This window comes from Otolemur garnettii, unplaced genomic scaffold (genome assembly GCF_000181295.1).
Source record: "Otolemur garnettii isolate 467f Iridium unplaced genomic scaffold, OtoGar3 scaffold00058, whole genome shotgun sequence".
Lineage (NCBI taxonomy): Eukaryota > Metazoa > Chordata > Mammalia > Primates > Galagidae > Otolemur > Otolemur garnettii.
This window is the reverse complement of record NW_003852453.1, coordinates 9,528,017-9,537,394: the sequence shown is the minus strand read 5'-3', so window position 1 is coordinate 9,537,394 and position 9,378 is coordinate 9,528,017. Positions and strand designations below refer to the sequence as shown.

Here is a 9,378-nt window from a genome sequence, read left to right as displayed (position 1 = left end):
AAAAAAAAAAAAAAAGGACCAAAGCAGTAATAATCTGATGATGGTGGTTATATTAAAGAAATTGACTCATTTAGAATGATGGTTCTTACGAAACACTTCAATTTTACTCATGGTACAAAAGTATTTAATAAGCAACACATCAGTGCAGAAAAACACATAGCTTACATAGCGCATCCTTTAAAACCAGAATACAGACTCTTATTTTTACTTAAAAAAAAAAAAAATCAAGGTACTCACTGGAATTGAATTACAATGTTTTTTTCCTCTTTCTAGAGATGTGACACACGTTTTCTGATAAGTAATATTCTAGCAAGCATTGTGTTAAACCAGAGCAAACAGAGGACCAGCAAAGCTATTTAACCACCCCCTACACATGCTGAACTGGACCAGTAGAACACCAGCTTGGCAGGAGAGATTTGGACAGAAAGAAATTTGAGTCTCTACCCAGCTAACAGAAAACCTAACAAACTGGTTTATACAGAAGGATTTTCAGCTAACATGCACAAACACATTTAACATGCTATAAAACAAGATACCTTTTAGTCAATTTCTAGCACACAGCATACATTCATCAGTGCCCAGTGAAATGAGAAAGAATGCCAACATAGAAAGCACTTTTGCCTACATAGCACAAGCAACAAAGCACACAGCATATAATACTTTGATCTTTTAAGTGGGTAATCATGGAAGTTCCAAGATCATGTCCACTAGGTTAGCCTGAGTATTTCATCTATAAAAATATTTTTTCAAAAATAATGCTTAAAAGAGACTTCTAGAAACAGTGGGACTACATCAGGACCAGCAGAAGACAGTGATGCAAGGACTGTAAATATTAAGACTAGGGAGTTGATTTTCACAGGTAGCTTTTAGGTAAAGGACATCTCTTAGCTAATTCTTACAGCCAGGATAAGCTATGATCAAAGGAGATTCAGAAATCTCAAATGGGCAACTAGCTTGAGTAACACCCTAAATACTCAAAAACTCCATTGATTCTGAAACTCTGACCCATGTGAAAAAGAACTGTGAGTGCACAAAAAAATTCATGCAAAGCCTGCTGGGATAAATAGGGTTCGGGGCGGGGGTGGGGGGGGGTTATTCCATACTGTTGACACAAAAACATGTATGTTGGGTAAGGGGCCCCCAAGTGGAGACTGGCTCAGAAGCACCTGAGTGAAGGATCTTACTGAGGGAAGGGAAGAAGAGAGGGAGTACTAAGTTTAATGAATAGGAGTTGTTACAGGAGAACTAGGTCCTGGAGGGTTAGGTCATTTTGTTTTTGACCCATCAATACTTAACATGAATGTAGGATGGAGTCAGTCTTTTCCCAGATGCATTCTGTTATCATTAGTTGAGCCTATTGGCCTCTTGGGCTGGTGACATCCAGAATGATTCCATTCATTGGCGGGACGTAGGACCTAATGCCGCAGATTGTTCTGGGAAGTTGGCACAGAAGATGATTTGCACAATGAAGTCACCACTAAACCACTGCTTAAGTCCAGTCCCCGGCCTTCTTTTTCCTACATAAGAAAATAAACAACCTGAAGAGGCAAGGAAGGGAAAGAGTCCTGCCTCTGGCATGGGGAAGGAAGAGCTCAGGGTAGGGGGTGGACCACCAGGGAAGAGCAGGAAGGGAAAAGAGGCTTTTTTTTTTTTAAGTGACAGAGTCTTACTCTGTCACCCTTGGTAGAGTGCTGTGGCATCACAGCTCATAGTAACCTCCAGCTCTTGGGCTTAGGCAATTCTCTTGCCTCAGCCTCCCAAGTAGTTGGGACTACAGGTGCCCGCCACAATGCCCAGCTATTTTTTGTTGCAGTTTGACCAGGGCCAGGTTTGAACCCGCCACCCTCAGTATATGGGACTGGTGCCCTACTCACTGAGCCACAGGCACCACCACCTGCTCAACACTGGCCCTGGTCATTCTTAAAATGCAATCTTAAAAATGTACCTCTTGGGCAGCACCTGTGGCTCACTGAGTAGGGCGCTGGCCCCATATACCAAGGATGGTGAGTTCAAACCTGCCCTGGCCAAACTGCAACAAAAAAATAGCCAGGCATTGTGGCGGGCGCCTGTAGTCCCAGCTACTTGGAAGGTGGAGGCAAGAGGATTGCCTAAGCCCAAGAGCTAGAGGTTGCTGTGAGCTGTGATGCTATAGCACTCTACTGAGTGTAACAAAGTAAGACACAGTCTCTTAAAAAAAAAAAAAAAGTCCCTCTCTTCACTGGAAAACTTTTTTTTTTGAGGTGGGGTCTCGCTATGCTGCCTAGGCTGGAATGCAGCGACTATTTACAGGTGTGATCATAGCACAGTACAGCCTCAAACTGGGCTGATGGGATCCTCTTGGTCGGCCTCCTGAGAGTAGCCGGGACTACATGTACACACCACCATGCCTAGCACCATTTATTTTTCTTATAAAGAGCCTGCATTATAGGAAAGGCAAGGCAGAATGAGACCTGCTTTTTTATTTTTGTCCTGATTATTTAGAAAGCCTAAGATTGAACCTAGGGCCTGTTTTGCCAAAATGTGAAAAGGTCTTGCCCAAGGTAGAACAACAGCTCACTCTGCTGATGCCTCACCAGCTAGACTGATATGGACAATTTTAAGGGAGAGAGAAGTGGGAAGCAGGGAAAGTGGTTTTTATTCTACTTGGAACTTTCTAGGTGGTTTAATGTAGCTAAACAAATAGGCAGTAGTAACTTACTGCTCTATAGTCCAGGAACATTTCTTTAAAAGCCAGAAAATCCGTAAATGTGAGCAGCATGTCAAATATGTCACCGGCCACTTCATCTTTATGGTGCCTGCAAAAGGAAAGAATGGCTGTTTCACGAATGAATGATGAAATAGTCTATTTAAGTTTTCATTTAAATGTTTTTAGAGCTTCCCACCCAGGACCTAACCACCAAGCACTTGCAATGAACAAAAACATAAAAAAAGGAGGCCTTTTGTTCACACTAGGGAAGATGGTGAGAAACTTCTTCTCTGAGACGGAGTCTCACTCACACCCGGGCAGAGTGCAATGGTGTAACCATACTTCACAGCAACCCCAAACTCGTTGGCTCAAGCAATACTCTTGCCTCAGTCTCTGAGTAGCTGGAACAACAGGCACCAGTCACAGTATCAGCTAGTTTTTTCTTTTTTTGAGACAGAGTCTCATTATACTACCCTTGGTAGAGTGCCATCGTGTCACAGCTCACAGCAACCTTAAACTCTTGGGCTTAAGCGATTCTCTTATCTTAGCCTCCAAAGTAGCTAGAACTATAAGCGCCCGCCAAACTGCCCAGCTATTTTTTTTATTGCAATTGTCACTGTTGTTTAGCTGGCCTGGGCTGGATTTGAACCTACTAGCCTGGGTGTATGTGGCCAGCTCCCTACCTGCTGAGGTACGGGCACCACCCTATCTTTTCTATAGAGATGAGGTCTCTTGCTCAGAGTAGTCTTGAACTCCTGAGCTAAGGCAAGCCTCCTGCCTTGGCCTCCCAGGGTGCTAGGATTACAGGTGGGAGCTACCTTGCCTAGTTAAGACAATGTTAAAAAATATATATATACATAGTCTAGCTCTACTCACTGTAAGGTTGTTGTGAAAGCTGCCATGTTAAATCCAGGGATCCGTTCTAGCAGCTGTTCTTCAATGTACTTTTCTACCAGAGAAATCTGTAACAGTGGAAAGAATCTTGGTGAGACCACACTTGGGAAAATAAGACTTCAGAGAACCTGTCCTCAAGCCCTGCATAAACACTTCCTGAGGTCCTAGTTTATGTCCCAGACTCTATGCTGAGTGGTAGACACCAAAGAGGACCAAAACACAGCTCTTGTCCTGGATAAGTGCCCATGTCCACTTCCCAGTGCAGCGTGATATGGGGTGGGGGTGGGGGTTGCTTCCTGGGCAGATGGCATCTCTGCAAACAACATATAAAAAAGCATACACTCAGAGGCAGCCACATCTTCCTTCTGGGCGGGTTTCATCATTTATGCTGTGCTCTTGTGTTAAGAAAATAAAGTCTAGGAGGCTCAAACCTATTATTAGATGATGAGATAATCCCAGGAGCTGCAAGAGACCTCAGGGTATAGCATAGAGACCCAATGGTGATGAGCCAAAGTTCCTGGGTTCCAGTTGTGGTTTTTCCACTAACTTGTGATCTTGGTCACAATTTTCACTTTTACTTAATAGTCAAGGTGTACCTGACTGGATTATATAGAAACAAATAGTGTGTAAAAGTAAAAAGATTTTTCAAAAGGATACAAATGCAAGGTATGGTGAATTCATGTATTGCAACTGAAAGCAGGATTACAGTAAAGCCAGACTTCTTTTATTGTATCATTTTTTTAGAGATAGGGAGGGGACAGTGTCTATGTGGCCCAGGCTGGTCTTGAACTCCTAAGCTTAAGCAATTCTCTGGCCTCAGCATCCTGAGTAGTAGGGACTACAGGCCTGTGCCACAGGTGCCCATTTCAAACTCCTTTTAAATAAGAAGTTGATAAGCTCATCTCATATTTGTCTGAAAGCTTTTTGGAAAATAGCCCCAAGAGCTATGGGGAGCAAAAGGAACTAAACCAGATTCTAATCAGAATTCCTGGCATAATTTAAAAGATAGTAAATTTCAGTGTATTTTGATTCTAAAACTTAAACCCTAACCTCCTAGCAGAAAAAACAGAAATCTACTTACATATTCATTAAAAATAGGTGTATAGGTGAGTTTATTCTCTTCCGTGTCTTCAAATTCCTGGTAATACTTGTCCATGAAATTTCTCTGTAACAACTGGAACTCGTCATCTGGACCACAATAGGGAAAAGTTGTTCTTTTTAATGGAGACTACAAACCATTATAAGTAGGCAAGATCTATGTTATAGTACTGTTTTCTCAGTGGCTAATCTCTAGGAGAGGGAAAACTGCTCTATTTAGGGAGTACTAAATGTTCAACACTAATGTTGAAATTGATCAATCCAGTCTCTTTTTAAAATCAAAGTACAGGCTCGGTGCCTATAGCTCAGTTATTAGGGCGCCAGCCACATATACTGAAGCTGGTGGGTTTGAACCCGGCCTGTGCCTGCTAAACAACTGTGACAATTGCAACAAAAATATAGCCGGGAGTTGTGGCAGGCGCCTGTAGTCCCAGCTAGTTGGGAGCCTGAAGCAAGACAATCGTTTAAGCCCAAGATTTTTTTTTTTTTTTTTTGAGACAGAGCCTCAAGCTGTCCCCCTGGGTAGAGTGCCGTGGCATCACAGCTCACAGCAACCTCCAACTCCTGGACTCAAGCGAGTCTCCTGCCTCCGCCTCCCAAGCAGCTAGGACCATGGGCGCCCGCCACAACGCCCGGCTATTTTTTGGTTGCAGCCATCATTGTTGTTTGGCGGGTCCGGGCTGGGGATTCAAACCCGCCACCTTAGGTGTACGTGGCTGGCGCCTCAGCCGGTTGAGCTATAGGTGCCGAGCCTAAGCCCAAGATTTGAAGGTTGCTGTCAGCTGTGATATCACAGCACTCTACCGAGGGCGACACAATGAGACACTGTCTCAAAAAAAAGGCTCTGTGCCTGTGGCTCAAGTGGCTAAGGCACCAGCCACATACACCTGAGGTGGCAGGTTCAAATCCAGCCCCAGCCCGCCAAACAACAATGACGGCTGCAACCAAAAAATAGCCAGGTGTGTGGTAGGCACCTGTAGTCCCAGCTACTTGGGAGATGGAGGCAGGAGACTTGCTTGAGCTGAGGCGTTGGAGGTTGCTGTAAGCTGTGATGCCACAGCACTCTACCCAGGGCAACAGCTTGAGGTTCTGTCCCCGCAAAAAAGAAAAAGTAGAATATACAAAAAATTTACCATTTTAACTATTTTAAAGTGTATGGTTCAGTGGCTTTAGGTATGTACACGGTGTTGCGTGATCATGACCACCATCCACCCATGTTAAACACATTCATACATGGTGACTTGGGAACTCCCTCGTGTTACTTTCCTGTAAAGGAACAAACTGGTTCTCTCTTATTTTAATATAATTTCAGCAGCAATTTGTGTAAGCAGTGCAGTCATTAGAAGTATGGGGTCTGCCAGAGGCTAGACTGTCTGGGTTCAGATTTCACTCTCAGACACTAGCTGTGTGACCTTGGATAAGTTACTTAAGTTCTCTAACCCTCTATTTCTTCATTTGGAAAATGAAAATGATTTATAGTACCTATCATACAGGACTGCTAGATGGAATTTCAATGAGAATTCCTGTAGAAAACTACTTCATAGTGAACACTTAATAAGTGTTAGGGTAGTGAATAAGATATTATGTCTAAAAATAGAAGGAAAGTTTCATAAGTACCCAGACTTTAGGATAAATACTCTGGCCTTACAGAAGGCTCATTCTCTCACAGTCTAAAGGCAGAAGAACTGAAGAAATTCTTCAGTATTCAGTATTATAAATCCTCAAATCCACATGTCACAAGAGCTTAATGGCAAAATATCTATATTCAGGAGTTTAAGGGCATGAACTTTTATAAGATCTAAAGGTACCAAAACTTGGTGAATAATTTTCAGACTAAACTAGTGGGTTCTCAACCTTCCTAATGCCATGAACCTTTAATACAGTTTCTCATGTTGTGGTGACCTCCCAACCATAAAATTATTTTTGTTGCTACTTCATAACTGTAATATTGCTACTGTTATGAATCATAATGTAAATATCTGATATTAGGTGACCCCTGTCAAAAGGGTCACATGCGACCCACAGGTTGAGAATCGCTGGACTAAACTGAATTAAGCTATACAGCCAATAACATAAGTAACAGTATTCTTTCCATAATTCTCATAAAACTTGAAATCATTCAAGTTTTTCTTAAATTTAAGTTTTTCCTTCCTACATATTCATCTTAAACTTTAGCAGCCTGTTACTGTTGTCTGTTATTTAGCAAGACTTGTGGATGCCAGAATGAATCCACAAATAGGAACTGAAGCCAGGGAAAATATAAAGCCAACTGAGGTTAATACCTTGTTTTCCTCATGGACAAATGTCCTCATGGTTATGGTTTTATGCTTTTTTACGGGATGAAAATGTAAAAACTATCTAAAAACCAAAATTGCCCTTACCCTACTTATGAAATAAAGTAGATCTATTTCTGGCAGCTTTGCCAAGAGCTCTTATGCCCCATTACCTGGATAAGTCCATTCCAGGCACCTTATCATTATTGTTTTAAGGAGTATAGGGCTGTTCTAAGACAGATTGAAGTGAGGCTTACTTAATCTTACATTGTACTGTAGTAAATTGAATGCAGCTTGATATTTTCTGTTTTAAAAATTAACTCAATTTCCTTAAAAGCTTACCCATAATGATGTCTTCTAAATATCCAACCACAGCATCAAATTCGGCATCAGAGGCAGAGGAACTGAAAAATACGCATTAGGTGCTGTTTCAAATAATTTGTTTAAAAAATTTTTTTATGATAGACATTTTCAAACATGCACAAGAGAAAAAGAGCAAAATGAACTTCTCATCAGCTAGCTTCAACAATTAAGAATGATTATTATCGGCTTGGCACCTGTAGCACAAGTGGTTACAGCTCTGGCTTCATACACCGAGCTGGTGGGTTCGAACCAGCCTGGGCCTGCTAAACAACAATGACAACTGCAACAACAACTAATAGCCGGGCACTGTGGTGGCTGCCTGTAGTCTCAGCTACATGAGAGGCTGAGGCAAGAGAATTGCTTAAGCCTAAGAGTTTGAGGTTGCTGTGAGCTGTAACGCAAAGGCACTCTACCAAGGGCGACATAGACTCTGTCTCAAAAAAAAAAAAGGATTATTATCTAGCAATTCCAAACAGAAGAAAACACACGTGACACATCTGTGTCATGAACGTCGAATGTGATGGCTCCACTTTTACAAAACCTGATGACACAATGAACTACAAAAGGGACAAATGCAGGGAGCAAAGGCTGGTGTTGGACATCTCCAGGCTCCTCACATTTATTTCCTGCGGGATCTACTCACCGCATCTTTGCTATCGCCTCACGCCTATCTGCTCAAGTGCAGGAACCCAGCGCAGACGAAATACTGGCCAGGAGAGCGATCTGATCAAGGGTCCCTAATGTGGGGGGCGGAAGGGGAGGGCCGGCGGGTGGTGGTGGTGGTGGTGGTGGTGTAGGGTCCTCTGACGCGAGGCCAGGCCTGAGCGGCTTAAGCTCTCCAGCTTTGGTCGACAGCTAAGGGTTGCAGGAGGAGGGATTGTGATGGAAGTCGCGGACAAACGGATGACTCCCGCCTCGCATTCCTGTTCTCCAAGGCCTGAACCCGGCGGCCTCCGCAGCCGCGAAATGAAGATCTGAAACAGGCACAGAGCCTTGGCAGTTCCCTACCCTGACCCTCTGAGGGCACCCGTTTTACAAGGCCGGGGCCGAGGCCTGCGCCTTCTGCCCTCGGCCTCCAGGGCCCGGGCCCTGGCGGCATCACTCACAAGGACAGCGCGAAGCTCTCTTCTTCGAAGGCATCCATCGTCGCGCCTGCCGCACCCACCCGTGTGGGCTAGGCGGCCAGGTGGGCTCCTAGCCAGCCCAAGGCCCGGGGCCCGGCCCAGCCTCCAGTCTGCTCCGCAAGGTCCCCGCCCGCATCGAGGGCACTGCAGTCGGCCGGCTGGGAGAGACCCCACCGCTCCGGCCACGGGCCGCTCACTGTCTAGCCGGGTCAGAGCCTGCACGCGAGGCTCGACCTCAGGCTGCCCGGCTGCGGCCACGCGCCGGCCGGGCCTCTACGCCCCGCCAGGCCGCTCTGCGCGCGCCGCTACTGCCGCCGCCGCAGTCCTAGTTCCAGGCGTTAGTTACCGACCAAGACGCGCCGCGCCCCGCCGCGCCCCGCCTCCCATCACCATGGCCACCACAACCCCTTCCGCCGCCTCGCGTACTGCCGGCAGCCAATCCTAGGCGCGCGTTCCCCGACGCAGGGGCGGGTCAAAATAGGGAGAGGAAGTCGGGAAGCGAGAGAAAGTCCTTTGGGAAGCAGGCCCTTGCCACGCAGTCGGTGGCTCGCTGACGTGTTCACTCGATGTGTAGCGACCAAATATCGCGTCCCCCCTCCTTTTATGAATGGAGAAATAGAAGCCAAGAGCCTCAGTTTCCTCACTTAGCAACTTTAGAATAAATTGCATCTCGCAGGGTGTTTGTAAAGATTAAGTAGCATAAAGCGTGTTTTAAGAGAGCTGTGAATTGCGAAGTAGGCTGAGAGCCAATCTCTTTATCTGTTGACCCAGATAATGCAGACGTCTGATTTGCAAGACAGTAGTTACATGGAAGGAAAGCTCCACAGGAAGAAGTGGATATCTTGTAATTTACCTTATGATCTTAACACCATAAAGATTATTCCTTGGCCAGTTATCCAAGGAGAAAGTTGACACAATCATTTTGGGCAACACAATCAGA

General features: G+C 44.9%; 1 protein-coding gene across 1 annotated transcript; it reads right to left on the bottom strand.

Moving 5' to 3' along the window:
- Positions 1 to 91: 91 nt before the first annotated feature.
- On the bottom strand, positions 92 to 8,780 carry ARL2BP (ADP ribosylation factor like GTPase 2 binding protein). The gene is made up of 6 exons (XM_003792565.3): positions 8,421 to 8,780; positions 7,294 to 7,355; positions 4,662 to 4,768; positions 3,563 to 3,648; positions 2,699 to 2,795; positions 92 to 1,517 (listed from the first exon to the last, which is right to left on the bottom strand). Exons 1-6 carry the CDS (start codon positions 8,456 to 8,458, stop codon positions 1,416 to 1,418), a joined length of 492 nt encoding a protein of 163 aa, XP_003792613.1. The 5' UTR covers positions 8,459 to 8,780; the 3' UTR covers positions 92 to 1,415.
- Between the last annotated feature and the right edge of the window lie 598 nt (positions 8,781 to 9,378).

What these genes read in the sequence shown, in the direction of transcription:
- ARL2BP (XM_003792565.3), bottom strand. Translation starts at nt 8,458, where the DNA reads ATGGATGCCTTCGAAGAAGAGAGCTTCGCGCTGTCCTT. An exon ending in CACCTATTTTTAATGAATAT is followed by an intron (nt 3,649 to 4,661) that starts GTAAGTAGATTT and finishes CCACTGTTACAG; the next exon opens with ATTTCTCTGGTAGAAAAGTA. An exon ending in TGTTCCTGGACTATAGAGCA is followed by an intron (nt 1,518 to 2,698) that starts GTAAGTTACTAC and finishes TTTCTTATGTAG; the next exon opens with GAAAAAGAAGGCCGGGGACT.